Source organism: Peromyscus californicus, unplaced genomic scaffold (assembly GCF_007827085.1).
Source record: "Peromyscus californicus insignis strain IS unplaced genomic scaffold, ASM782708v3 Scaffold_21__1_contigs__length_65335640, whole genome shotgun sequence".
In the NCBI taxonomy this organism is placed as follows: domain Eukaryota; kingdom Metazoa; phylum Chordata; class Mammalia; order Rodentia; family Cricetidae; genus Peromyscus; species Peromyscus californicus.
This window is the reverse complement of record NW_026294514.1, coordinates 17,182,764-17,197,637: the sequence shown is the minus strand read 5'-3', so window position 1 is coordinate 17,197,637 and position 14,874 is coordinate 17,182,764. Positions and strand designations below refer to the sequence as shown.

General features: G+C 41.4%; 1 protein-coding gene across 3 annotated transcripts in view; it reads right to left on the bottom strand.

The window, feature by feature from the left end:
- The window catches only part of Adam23 (ADAM metallopeptidase domain 23), a 157,042-nt gene that overhangs the window by 39,462 nt on the left and 102,706 nt on the right, over window positions 1-14,874 (bottom strand). For all 3 annotated transcript variants that reach the window (XM_052749646.1, XM_052749647.1, XM_052749648.1), the window contains exons 11-18: window positions 12,788-12,951; window positions 11,906-11,990; window positions 10,798-10,888; window positions 8,732-8,780; window positions 6,607-6,706; window positions 3,051-3,122; window positions 2,339-2,428; window positions 956-1,036 (exon numbers count right to left, since the gene is read on the bottom strand). In XM_052749646.1, the coding sequence (XP_052605606.1) occupies window positions 956-1,036; window positions 2,339-2,428; window positions 3,051-3,122; window positions 6,607-6,706; window positions 8,732-8,780; window positions 10,798-10,888; window positions 11,906-11,990; window positions 12,788-12,951 (732 nt within the window). The remainder of the gene's footprint in view (window positions 1-955; window positions 1,037-2,338; window positions 2,429-3,050; window positions 3,123-6,606; window positions 6,707-8,731; window positions 8,781-10,797; window positions 10,889-11,905; window positions 11,991-12,787; window positions 12,952-14,874) is intronic.

The window sequence follows — 14,874 nt, the reverse complement described above, 5'->3', positions numbered from 1 at the left end:
ATCAGAAAGAAAATGAAGGTCAAATGAAATCCCAAATCCTTTCTGTGGCACACAGGTCCCACCAGCCAGAACCTTGACATCCTTTGGAAACTTTTTGTACTCAACTCCAGCTCTGCCTTTTATACTACTTCCATGGAAGCCATGCCTCTGCAGTTGCTGTTCACAAACTAACTCCTTCCACAGCTACTGCAATACCCTCTCCTCCAACCTAATTTCCCACCATATTCTTCTTTACACAGCACCTTATTGTATACATACACATATCTCTATAGGTTTAACTTATTTGCCTCGCTACACACAACAGAACCTAAGTTTCACTAGAGCAAGGACTCAACAATCATGTTCCCTTCGACATCCTGGCATTTACAGCAGTACTTGGCAAGCAGCTCAACAGATGTTCATTTGAATGGCAAATAAGGACATAAAATAACATGTTATAAATAAAAAAAAACTGCAAAAATTATACAAAAAGGGATTCAAGAAGTCAATATTAATTACAGTGTTATAACCACTTTAATGGACCAAAGTCGTGCCAAAGCACAGAGGCCGAGAAGCAGGACCGCAGGGGACAGTGGCAGCTGACAAGAAATTAGAAGCTCTGCTTGCTCCTGGTTTCCTACATCAGCTCCCTTCCAAAACTTGTTTTCAAAAAAAAAATGTGTTCACAATGTTTGAAGACAGCATGTAAGATGCGGGGGCCTAAGGAAAAAGGTTTATGAGTTAAGTATAAATCGTCTAAAAATATTTATGAAGGGGAAATTTAGAAAAAAGAGACGAGAGATGAAAATCCCCAAATACTACACCAAACTCCCTGAAGTAATAGTATGGTAGAGAGCTAGAAACACCTAGAAAACAAAGCTAAATAAAGAAACCAAAACAGGTCCACACATGCAGTCTTTATCGGAGAAATTAAACGATGCATTGCACAATAGAGCTCAGATGCAGTTTTCCATACCTGGCCAGAGTCTCCAGTGCAGTATTCCGTGATATCACAGCTGTTTACAGCATCCCGACATTCATACCCTCGTGACTGAAACTGCAAACCAAAACCCAACATTAGGAGCTGGTGTGAACTGACTCTCCAAAAGGCTGCCACCCTTACATTCGCCAACAGTCCTGTGCTTCCTCACAATCATTATAATTTAGTAAAATCATTGAAGGTTAGAAATGAGGCTCAGATGCTCATCCGACACTGAAGAGGAGCACCAAACAGACACTGTGTGGAGACTATAAAACCCACTGTCTCTACCGATTAAGAAAACAATGTGATGAAAATTACGTGAAGAAGACACACTGGTTTAGCTTTTAACACAAAGGAATGAAACACTGTCATTAAACATTCAAGATTTCTCTGAAGGACTGATATGCATACCAAACCGTCACTAATTTGTCCATTAGTGTATTAATCTTGCTTTAGATAAATACATGCAACAAATTACAATGAATTCCTATAAATCATCGTCGTCAGTGGTGTCCATGACTACCTGTGATAAATAAAACATTTTGTTTGTCTGGCAAAGAATGGGTAAATGAGAAGTCTCAATTAGCCTCAAGCAATTTATCATTTGGTAGGTAATGTAAAGCAAGCACAAACTAGGCTGGAATCTTCTAACATATCATGATATAGAACCTCCACTGTTATTAAAAAAGTAATAAAGTTGTATAATTTTATAGTTATCAGAAATGTCATGAATCTGATATATGAGAAAAAGGAGTATTAAAATGACTTTTCAAAATTAACTGGCAGTCACTGTAAGTGGAAGACTATACACACACATACTCTCTCTCTCTCTCTCTCTCTCTCTCTCTCTCTCACACACACACACACACACACACACACACACACACACACACACATGCATGCACACTTGTGAACATATGTGAACTTCCTCATCTGGCTTTCTTGACTTTACAAAAGATTCAGAAAGCCAAATGGGAGATATAAGGACTAGTGTTTCTACTGTGGGTCTAAAACAAATTAGGGTAAGTTTTGAAAAACAAATGTTGGAAGTAGGTCTTATTATTCAAAAGACCAACCGAATTGTTCGCCTCTGTCCGATGATTTAATCTGTTCCTCTGTGTTAACAGAGCAACTTGGAGGATGTACAGGTACACCCTCTAGAGGAAGTAGGGGAGAGCAGGACAGTGGAGTGTGGAAAACAGAGAAGATGCCTGCTATGACCCACAGAAGTTGGGTGTAACTATCGATTCTACAATATCACTGGGCTAACACGCATAAACTTGTCTCAAGTTTATTCCAAAGTTCAACAGACATGCGGAGATGGTTGGCTCATCTGTGAATGAATGAGAGGAAAGATGAAATTCCCAAGGGACTCACAAGACACGAGGTGTTGTTGCAGCAGGGGCCATCACTGCAGTGTGCCCCATTGGAGAGCGAGCATTTCTTACAGCACACTCCGTAGCATTCCTAGAGAGAGAAAACACTCCTGTGAGCACACCAGGAACACGCCGCCGCTCATTCAGCATTCCCTCCATGAGTAGCTTATGCATCAGATAACAAGACTTCTATAAACAGTACTAACATTTTAGGAAGGAATCAATCACTTTAAATAATGACAGACTCCAGGCACATTTCTCAGCAGACTGTTCTCCCATCAGTATGATTACTCATTAGCAGGCACCTTCCCTCTCCCACCCCCTCCTCACCGCCAAAACACAAACACCTCTATAACTCTACCATGTTCTTAATACCCGGGTTTAGTTTTATAAAGGAAAAAAAATAACACACAGCATAGGAAAACATTCTGTAGAAGGTGCCTGAGATGAATATGAGCTCTGAATTAACTTTGTAAAGGTCAGGGATTTGATTAGAACAATCCATTAGGCTTTTCAGACAAGGCTGTAACGACAACATGACTAATTCTTACGTGTCTGAGCTGGGATGAAGCATTGATCATAGCGATCAGGAAAAAAAGAAAAAAATAAGGCAGTGACCCCATGATGAATGATAGCTTGGCTGCTCACTACTCTTGTCTTGTTAACTCAGAGGGTGAACCGCACTAAAAGTAAAGACATTCTCTTATACCTACCACATGGAAACCACAATCACATTCCTCCCCGGCCTCTACATATCCATTTCCACACTCTGTGGGCTCAAACAGCTGAAAGAGATTGGAGAATGCAAAGAGCAGCATTTGAATTTATCACAGAAAATCCACACACCAACCTGGCCATCTGCAAAGCTATGTTACTCGCTGTCATATGATTCTTCTATGATTTATTATTATTTTATATTTCTTTTTATTTATGTATATGTGTGTAGTGATGTAAAGGTATGCACACAAGCACATGGGTTGCCACAGAGGCCAGAAGAGAGCACTGGGTCCCCTGGAGCTGGAGTCACAAATGGTTGTGAACTGTGCAGCATTGTGCAGAGACCCAAATTCCAAACTTCTGAAAGAGCAGCAAGTTTCCTTAACTGCTAAGTCATCCTTCCAGACCCCTGACTTTTTACTACGGCATCTTATATATATATATATTGTGTGTGGGGGGAATACTATTTACTTATTAATAACGCTCTTAAAAACATGTTAGAAAGGGGGATTTCCTTAGTGGGGTCCCAGGAGACGACCTTAAGCATTAGAATGACTTTTATGGAGATAAGCCGTCAAGAGAAATGGATCGCTTCCCATGTTTTCTAATGGGGCTAAAATGTATTACTAACAAGACTCATAGATATCTAATTTGCTGACTTGACTGAAGGCAGCTGAGAAGACCTCAAAACTGTCAGAAAGATACATATGTTTGGTCAAAGCCAAATGTGAGATATACAACCAAGGAAACGCCAATAAGCTTAGAACCATGTTGCCAGAGATTCAAAGCCATCACACTCATTGGAAAGAAATGTGCATTGTCTGGCACAAAGTCCCACCATTGTATTTCTTGAATTACCTGTGAGCAGAAAGAAAATGAATCCAGTAACTTGGGAATTTCGTTCAATTAACTATGTGCAAATACTCAATCTCTTAATACCCAATTCAGTTTCATGAAGAAAAAAATTAATGTATAGACATGTGAACGAAAACATAGAATTCTCTCAGTCATTGCTGAGGTCATAACAGAGGCAAGTTTCTAGAATATTCCCCCCTAGTGATGCCATGAACTTGTTTCTGGATGAAAATATTGTAGACCAGATGTTGGGGAAGTTGATTACTTATGACAAATGTGTCTATTTCCTATTGGAACAGGATTTCTCTGGGTACGATAACCACTTCTGGCTGTGTGTTGTGGGGAGCTGGAACAGCACATCCCAACCACAAATGCTCAAAGCCGTGAACAAGAGAAGAGGAGCCTTCCCCTAGCAGCCATACACACTGTGGGCAACAGTTACCTTCCACTGAGTCTACCAGTTCTACTAGTTCCAGGAAGGAAGGAACTATTATAGAAAGCAAGAAAAGTTTCCTGCCAAGCTGGATGGGAGTCAATAATGCTAATCTCCATGCTACTCTGATTGGCAGGCAGGAGATAATAGAAAGGACCAAGGCTGCTAAAAAATAACCAACACTTCCATCTTTTCATTCTTGGTGCTTTCCCCTTCCTGAGATGGGTCACCATCTCAAACCAGCTGGAAATCACAGCAATTGGGAAGATTTCTAAAGCACAGAAAATATGCATATAAACTGAAAATGATAAGCAACACATGCCTATGCATATATTCACTGACTAAGAACACTAGGGAGAAAAAAATAGTTCTTTGACATATACATATAAACTATTCCACTGCGATCCACAGGGCCTTCTTTTTTAATCACTGTAACTTGTAGTTTAAAAGGAGAAATTATCCTTCTGAAATTGAATATGTAAACACTTTGTGTGTGTGTGTGAAATTCCCAAGTTACCGGGATATAATTTTCTTCCTGCCGTAGGAAACCTGAGAAAAGCAATGGTCGATCTTTGTGTATCTCCTAGAAACCTTAACCGCCCCCAGACAAGCGAGTGCTGTTTCCTCAAGCACCCTGCTTACAATCAGCTGCCGTCTGCAAGGCAAGGTAACACTAACCATGCACTGTGTGATTCGAAACTGCCAGCAGTCCACATTAGGACTTTATCACAGATCTCACTCATTTCAAATGCCTGGAAGCCTTCTGGTTTCCGTGCCTGGAGGTGACGGCCAGGAAAGGCCTTCGGCCTATTTTAATGGTACAAAGTCACTTTAAAAAGTCTCAATTCCTTTTTCTGGGATTTACAGAGCTTTCATTTCACTGAGCTTTTGCAGGGATGTCAGATCCCAGGCTTCCATTCCCTGACCCAGCTGTATCCCTCAGCTCCAGGTATGGAATAAATTAGTCTACCCGTTGTTTGCCTTAATCAACTTTTTTTTTTTTTTTTTTAAGAAAAGGTCACCATGATATTGCCACACTTTAAATTTGTAGAGTAGTGAACATTTTCTATACAAATGAACTCTGTCTGACTCATGAGGTGTATTCTAAAGGAAAAGTGAATTTTTTTTCCATGTTCAGATTCCACTACCATCTGCTAAGTGCAGATACGGTCTTTTCAGCTGTTGGCCTGCTTCATTTCCAAACATGCTCCTATAAAAACACGGGGCCTTATGCAAAGGCTTTAGCCTGTCAGTTTGAGAATTCTGTCTTTGGTGAACTTTAGCCAAGAATGATGACTGGCCATGTTCAATGTCAAGGGGACTGGAGCACATCCTATAATCAAACCATTTCATGCTTCCACAGCAAGACATAAATATTTACATCATGAGGACTGAATGAAGACTTTCAAAATTTAGGCGATTTTCTGTCAAATGTGTTTTCTGAAAACTCCTAAAAACCTCTTCTGGAAATGTGTAGGGTTTTTTTGTTTCGTTTTTCTTAATTTGTGGCTACAGAGCTGCAATATCATTTATACACACTCCTGTGAAATGCCAGTGACTGCCTGGGCTGCCAAGGGAAGGGGACTATGTGGCAGAATTACCTGCGGTACTTACAGAATCCGTAAGTGTTAGACCAAAACCATTCTGTGTGTGTGTGTGCGTGCGTGCGTGCGTGCGTGCGTGCGTGTGTGTGTGTGTGTGTGTGTGTGTGTGTGTGTGTGTGTCTTGGCTGATATCAGTAATGCCTCCTTCCTGGGATCAGATCACTGTAGAAAGTGAAGGAGTTGGGGCTGGAGGGTAGACGAGGCTCTCAGGAAGAGAGGGAAATTAAGCGTCCAGAAAGAATGTTAGGGTTAAATGAGATTGTTGGCAAAGAATGGATTCAAGTGAGAGAGTTCTTTTCGTTATAATGCCCCATCCCTTAGCAAAAAGGTGGAAACCCTAACATAAAAATTGGGGGAAATTTTTGCATTTTGAGGGGCTTGTGGAGTCTGCAAGCAAGCACTGGACACAGATCCACAATTTGATCTTTCACTCAGTCTTCAGCATGCAGAGACTTCCTATAACTGAACATCTTTCCATGGTGGTTATAGTGATTCTTACCTGTAATTCTAGCATTTGGGAGGCTGAGGAAGGGAGATTGCTTGTGACAATATATTAAACCGTGAGACAAAAGACCTGCTTCCTGAGAGAAATCTCTGATGTTTGGCACATTCTTACTGCTAAGCTTTGGAAAAAATAATTTTGCTTTCTAAATTGCTAACCTTTGTTGGCCTGTTGAAAAGACAGGATCCGCCTCCTCTCTGTAAGAAGTCTCTGTATTCTGCAATGCTGCACTTGGAGAACTTTCGAGAATGGGATACCCTTAGGAAACAAAGAATCAAGGATGCAAACAGTTTAACAAGAGCAATCATAAGAGAAGAAAATTAAGAAACACTGAATGCTCACTCTGGACGTAGATGAATCTACACAAATATTGACAAGATGTGTGAACCCATATGGCTATGTTTATGGGGTGGAGTATGTAAACGAAAGAAAAGAAAAAACCATCACAGAACCAGGGGCTTGCTTACTCCCTAGCTATCAACTCTCCTGAAATCTGTCTTGAAACAACTCTGTCTTGAAATACAACTTGAAAGGGTTACTATAAAACCTGAAATCAAAGATAGGTTTTAAAGTTTGATTATTTTTATTTACGATGTCTCAATAAAGACAGTTTTTTTTTTATCCTGTTCGGAATGAAAGGGGCTCATCAGCCTACTAGACCTTATTTATTTATTTTTTTTGAAGAGGGAGTCAGGAGAGTCAATTTATTAAAGACAATGTTACTCAGGCTTCAACAATCCAAATTTTAAGTAAATGAATAAACCCTGAAGTATGTGCTGGATCATACACGCATATGTTATCAGTGTGTATGCCCACAGCAAAAAAGAATTAAGGCATGCTCCCATGAGCAATGGTTCTTTATTCTTCATTTCAAATACAATTATTGAGCAATATTCATGATTTAGCATGAATAAAAAATGAACCTCTCTGTAATTTATTCAATCAAATTAAGACCCCTATGTCAGCACACAAGGGAATAGCACACACACACACACACACACGTCAAGGTTAAGCTAAATCATACACGATGCTTCCTCGGGAATATCTACAGTAGTGCCCAGTAGGAGAGGCCGTTCTAGGATATAATACAATAGTTTACGTATTCTGATATAGGAGGGTACTTGTGGAGTTAAAACTCACCTTTTATTGACGGTGATGTCTTACAAGAAGTATATCAAATATATGCTTGAGAAAACATACATTAACTTCAAATAGTCTATTACATCTTATAAGTACTCAATCCAAAACTCATTTAGAAACTGACAGTTTAAAAGACAATAATATTGTCCTATGAAACCAACATTATGAGTGGTACTGTTCTCTATGGCAGCTACGAACCCTGTGTTATTATTATACAGGACTCAACCATGGAGCTCAAGTAACGTGGCTGAGGAAGGGCAAGCCTCTCTAGACGGGACTGCATTTCTAGGAGTACGTTCCGAAGTCGTGGGGAGAGCGGCTAACTGCACATGCCTTCTCCTCTCCAGGGTCTGGTGGGAGGAGGCAGGGGCCCTGGAAAAGGAGGTGGTAACCAGTGCAGAATAAAGGTAGGACAAGGAACGGGAGCGCGCAGGTGTCTGGCCTGAACAAAGACAGTAAGAGACACCTCTCCCTCCGACTGCCAAGTGGGCTACCGCTTAGGAGGCTTAGAGTCAGCGGCCTGCACAGTGCAGGAGTCTTGTGCCAACAGCGCTGGTTCCAGGGCTCAGTACACTGATGCTGTGGAACAGCTGGTCTGGTTACCTAAGTGCCCACCAAGTAAAGACGGGTGAATTAATGTTGATGGTCTACCACTTGACAACTCTCTTGTTTAGGCATTATAACTCCAAATTAAAAAAAAAAAAAAGCTCTGTTGACTTTATAAAGAGTATACTATAAATTTATTACCATAAACATGTATTTATGAGTTCCTAAGAATGTAAATGGATGACTGAATTGATTTTCACTGACTGCCTCAGATAGACCATCTGCTTTTTACTCTAAGTATATTAAAAGATTAATGCCTCCCCTAAATGCAGAAGCTTTTAGTCATGTGACTCCTGTAAGGGTTAATAAATAGAAGTGGCTAATACATTTCGCATTTCTCCCCAACCTTAAATTAAAAATTAAAATATAAAGTGAATTAGCACTGTCAGTTTTAAAATACCAGACAATTAATTACTGAATTTATTCTAAGTGCCTAGCCTAAAAGACCAGTACCTGAGAGACTGTGCCTCTAATTATTATATATGCAGCAATTTCTACAACAGGCATACATCAAAGGCAAGAGTGATACAAACTCACCCTGTTTCTTCCATGATGCAGCCGCCCCAGGATTCTATGCATTCACATTCTAGCCCAATGAAACAATAAGAGCAGTGAAGGGAGGGCGGGAAACAAAATCACAGTTTCAGTTTGCACCAGCTCCTGCAAAAATTCCTCAATCCCACTTTACATCAAAGACACACAGTGTCAAGGCTCCTCTACTTCCTTTAAATCAATGGTTCCTTTTGCCTGGAGTATATAGGTTGCTTCCTAAGAAAAAAACTTGGGCCCCTCTTCGTTTTTGTACCTCAGACATGTCAATTAGAGTCATAAAACCCAATGCGTGTACAGTTAGAAGTATGATGGGCTAGAAACAAAAAGTTGAATTCTAGTCTACCACTAGGGAATAGGGAAGCCACTCAGCTTTTTTCTTTTTTTCCTCCTTTCTTTCTTCCTTCCTTCCTTCCTTCCTTCCTTCCTTCCTTCCTTCCTTTCTTTCTTTCTTTGTTTCTTTCTTTCTTTCTTTGTGTGTGGGGTTCTGCTTCTAAAATGGAAGCAGTGCCTCTCTGCCTATTTCCTAGAGTGGTTCTAGGGTTGACCCAGATGGCATCCCTGGATGATCTATAAGAATACAAGACAATGTCACCAAAGTCCTTCAGACACAGGGCAGTTAAAGAAAGGAATTCAATTTGCTGGAGTCACTGCCGGGATCAGCCAGAGACTTGGAGAACAGCCATCCTGTGCTGCGATACCATCCAACCCATTAACATCTCTCAGCTGACCCCCGTACTGGCCTCCAGGATTTTCAGTTATTGAACCTAGTGATTCTCCTTCCTGATTCTGAGCTACCTGGGCCAGGTCCTGAAACTTTTTAAGGTGGAGCAGCCACTTCCATGAGAAAGTAAATGCTCTGAGCAAGATATTAGTAAAGCAAGTTTATACAGATTTGCAAAATGTGCGGGTGTCATGATGGCTTGTGTGCTTGGTCATTAACGTACCCATAAAGGGAATCAAGCCTGTGGACACAAGATGCTGTTCCACTCCCCGACAGTGCTCCATATTAATCACACACAGGACAGCATGCGAGATAATGCATTTTTCTTTTCTTCTCCGGGAAGGTCTCAGTGGGAAAAGAGATTTTTTTCCTCCTAGCTCTCACTATTATAAAAAGAGGACGAGGACTTCAGCTTATTTTCTCATTAAATGAACAGTGCTGCTCTCTTTCTCCAAGGTTCTATTGTGATGTTGTGCCTTCTACCACAAAAATAAATGTATCAAAATTATATTTGAGTACTGTGCTAGCACAAAGGGGGCTATAATTCAGGCTGGACTTCATCCTGCTTTTAAAAGAAATGAGATATGGACTTTAGCCTGATTTTTAAAAGAAATTAGATAAATCCATGAGCTTCTAAATCTCTGATGGTCCCTTAGTACTCGGTCCACTGGATAAGTTGATTCTTTCCTTCCTTCTCCATGAAAACATTGATCAAACGGAGTGACATCAACAGTCACTTGTCTTACTTTGCCGCATGGGTCAGGGGTCATGGATGAACTCCCTCTTGGACCTACCTCTGCACCAGGACCATTTTGTCTCTCTCCTACCCGTCCCAAGCTTAATAGGCCAGTGGCAGGCTTTCCCAGGAAGGGAAGGAGGGCTCACCTGTTTGGATGTGACTGTGTGGGTAAGGGTCATGAGCACTTAAATATGAGATCCTTGTCTGCTTGAGAAGACCTCAGCTCCTTCCCATGCCACCGTGTCTTTGATGAGCTTTCCCTGGAGCTGGAGCTGGCATGTTGTGTCTATGCTCAAATGGTTAGGAGTCTGAGGAGCGTATCAATCACCACCACCCCACCTTGTCTTAATAGTCTCAATGTAAGAACGAACTGAGCAGGCATCAGCTTATGGATTTTGAAAGAGAAATGTCTCCCACCTAAATAGCCTAATAATTATCTCAAGCTGCTCAAGACTTTTTTTTTTTTAAAGGAATGAGATAACACTATAATTAAACTACAGTGACTTCGGAATCAAACATTCTCAATGACTGGACATGCGTTACACAGACAGAATAATACATGAGCTTAATTAAAGAAGTCAGTGTACATACTTGGCTTCCTACTGGAAGGCTCCCACTGGATTCCAAGGTTTTGAGCCAGGCTCTGCGATACTACTTGTGCCACTGCCATTGGAAGACCATACTGGTTTTCAGAGTTGAAAGTGCGTGGGGAAACATTTGAGAGAGTGCACAGACACAGTGATTATTCCTTAATTGTTATCGCTATCTTTTCATGTCCATAGCAGAGCTTGACAACAGCTAAAGATGGCATACCCTCTTGAATCATCATTTCTCCCTTGAGACGGTGCCACCAGAAGCACTGAGAGCAGGAAGTTTCCACATGGAAACAGAAAATACAAGTCACCCAGACTGGGCTCCAACTCAGTGTGAGCTAAGGATAGACTCCACATCATGCAAATCCGCCCAGAAAGGTTTCCCACTGAACAAGTGGGACCACCTGGTAAAAAGCATATTCTCCAGTGTTGGCCAGGGTTCTGACACAGCTGGCTAAGCTTTGAGGTGCTTTTTTCAACTAAGAATTTTCATAATAAAGGTGCCCAAACAATGATTCTATGAAAACATTTGCTTCAATTCATACCGAACTTAAGAAGAAAATGTAAAAATGAAAATGTACATAGAGAGACAAACTATAATCTGTAAACTTTTGATTTAAATGAGTTAGTTTTGGTATATGCAGGAAAGCACTAAAAACTTTTTAAAAACAAGTCATAGGAAAAAGATTGATAAGTTTATAAAAACAGCGTCTCAGCTACATAGGCCAATTTTCAGGAAATGTCTACACTTGGCAAAACTACCGTGGCGATATCCAAAGCTGTCATGATGAACTTAACTGTTCTGTTTACTGATCTGTCACTCATGCTACAACCTCAGTGTCACCATTGAAAAATGCACTGTTATACACTGAGTCTTAATAAAGAAAGCCATCAGTTGTAAGGACAGAGCTCTAGTTAAAGAAAGCATGAACCGGGTGGTGGGGGCGCACGCCTTTAATCCCAGCACTTAGGAGGCAGAGGCAGGCGGATCTCTGAGAGTCTGAGGCCAGCCTGGTCTACAAAGTGAGTTCCAGGACAGCCAGGACTGTTACACAGAGCAACCTTATCTCAAAAAACCAAAAAAAAAAAAAAAGCATGAAATTTACCTCATTTACACCAACCCCTCTGATGCGAGAGCACACACCTCCAAAGTAACTGAGACTGCTTCTCTTATAATGGAATGTCACACGCCTTAGAGAAACAAAGTACTGTTAGGAAACACCACAGAAACGTTCCCCAAACATAGGTATTCTCCCACACCTTGCAGCCTGAAAACCACCCTCAACTGGAAATAAAAACTGTGTTTAAATAGATCTCAGTCTACGCCGTTATGAACACATCGGCTCTTTCCACTAGAGAGCAGCTATGGCTAATTGTCACAAACTGATCAAGGCTGAGAAAGACGAGAGAACGGAAGCAAAAGGTAAGGAAGGGACTGTTTGTTTGGCTTGACGGCAGGACGGAACCACGGAGGCGTGTGTGAAAAGGGCTTTGCCGTGAGAAGGAAGGAGGAAGAGTGGAGAGAAGCACAGCCCTCCTCCTTCCATGACAGAGACACAACCGTATTCATCGGTTCATCTAAAAAGGTATTTTCTAGACTTCCTACCACGAGGTGTGGTCACGTGACTACGCTCTCGCAAACTGGGTGGGACAGACCCACACAGGCTCCGGAAACAAAAGGAGTTCCCTCTTGCCCTTCTCCCAGCCTGGCAGGCCTGTTGCCTGCAATGAAGGCAACCGTGCCAGAAGCATCTTGGTCTGTGATTTGACCTTCAGGATAGAAGCCCTGCGTGCTCCGACAGTAGAGCTGGTTGGCCAGAGAACCATAGCATCCCAGCCCTGGAAGTCTACCTCTCTGAACAGAGAAAGGGCTCAACAGCAACTTTATAGAAGTCACTGCTCCCTGATCTGTAACCTAATTGATACCGGAAGGAGATCAAGACAAATGCCGAGCCGGAACTGCCGCAACAGCCGGAAATAGCACGTACGAGATGAGGTGGACCGCGTCGGCATGCTGCTTGATACGCTGCCGGTACTTGGAGAACTCATACAGCATCTGCACGGGGTTGATGGTGATGTCAATCTGATCCTTCTCGGTCCAGGTCTCTACGGCCACCAGGACAACCCTGGTGTTGAGCTGTTCCTTGTAAATCTGAGGGTACAGAACAGGACAGGTGCAGGAGGAAAACACTGGGTCAAACATGCACAATCAGTGAGTGAGTCAGCGGAAAGGAGGAAGGGGGAGGTGAGAGAACATGGGGTCAGCATTAGCTAATCATACAACATCTTCTTTTCCTTTCTCTTTTCCAAGAGCCAAAACCAAGAAGAAAAAAATCACACAATTCAGTGTTCTCAACTCTCCTAAAGCTTCCTTCCACTACCACCCCCCCCGCCACCTCAGCGTCTTCAGTTGCCTGGCATCTTATGAGAGGGATGCAGGGATGACAAGATTCTCAAGCCAGGACCTGCTCTGACAACAGGGTTCAGCAAAATAACCTTTCCAAACCCCACAGGAGGCAACAAGCCAGAGCCTGACACAGTGACTCTAAGCGCAATATAACCTGCAGGTTTAGGACAGTTCATCAAACAGTACAGCTGCCTTGCCACACAACATAATAACTCTCAGAGTGAATCACGGATCTGAGGCCAAGAGAAGGAGTGGGGGGGGGGGGGGAGACAGATTTGCATCGCCAACCTCACCCTCACTGCGGAGTGGCATCACTCACACACAGCATGCCACTGTTCTGTTCTCTCCACTTTGGGCCAAATACATAACTTACAGAATTAAGCAACTTCCATGAGAGCTGCCATGTTGTCTTACTTTTAAACTATCTAAGAAAACAGATGAAGGGTCTGAGAAGGCACTGAGTGAAGGAATTATCATCAAGTTGACGCTTATAATGACTTTACACAAAGAGGAGTTAAGCGTAACATATTTTTTGCAATGAACGATCAGCTCCAGAACTTTATAAATATAACACAAACTAAAAATTAAATTTTGCAAAGTAGGAGTCTAGTCAATCATGCAAAAATGACTAACGCAGAGATGCTGCCTAATAAATAGCTTTTGCATGGGAAAAGATGTGTTTAAGATTCTCTTTTCCATATCCATCTATGGCTTTCCTCTGAGCAGATTGACAAGAGCTGAAATTAAAGAAAAGTAATAAGGCAGATGTAAACTGGCTCTCAGGGGCTCAACCTTAATTTTATATTACATATTCTATGCACATCAACTCATATTACAATTTTGTCAGCTGTGCCTATGAGGCACATAACATATGCTAGGTGCACAAAATATGTTATGAATATTTACATGATGGGTGGTTTGGGGCTGTTTAAAAGGCAGATCCTCAGAGTGAGTAGCATTTAGATGCTTGGCAATTTATAAAAATGATTTTTTTTCACAGTTAAGAGGGTCCATACAATAAATACAAGATAAAATATATTTAGCCTAACAAAGTAGCACTTCACAGAAGAATACATAAATTAATTTATGTGAGTCAAATTGAATTATTTATTGGAACATAATGTATGAAGTTCAGCTCTGTGGGGTTACTACCTAAGGCAGGAAAGAAGAAGAAAATCTAAACGGTCATTCTTTGGAACTTAGGAAGTGACGGGGAGTGGGGGTGCGGGGGAAGCAAGTCAATAGTGAAGATATTTAAGGTCAGACCCCCCTTTGAAGGAAGTAGACATTTCATTGTTTCAAATTATCTTATGTGGCAATGACACCCAATTCTATCACCTACAATGCTAGAAATCGAGTCTGAAACATTCCACCATGGGAGAACTAAGATAATAAATACATTGCCTTGAAATTTTCATCTATCTAAATTCTCTAAACACATGCTGCCTCAATCCATTAGGACTTCTCGACTTACGCAAAATATTTAGGAAAAGCTCAAGTAGTTATTAATAAAGTCTCATTTGCGAAGGATAATTTCCAGCCTTAAATTCTTCTCCCGTTGCTCTTTATCCCCCATGGACTCTGCTAATAACAGAGGCAATACTATACAATTACTGTGGGTTAATAAAAATTTCTTACTGTTTAAGGAGGTAGCAATGCCAGCTTCTC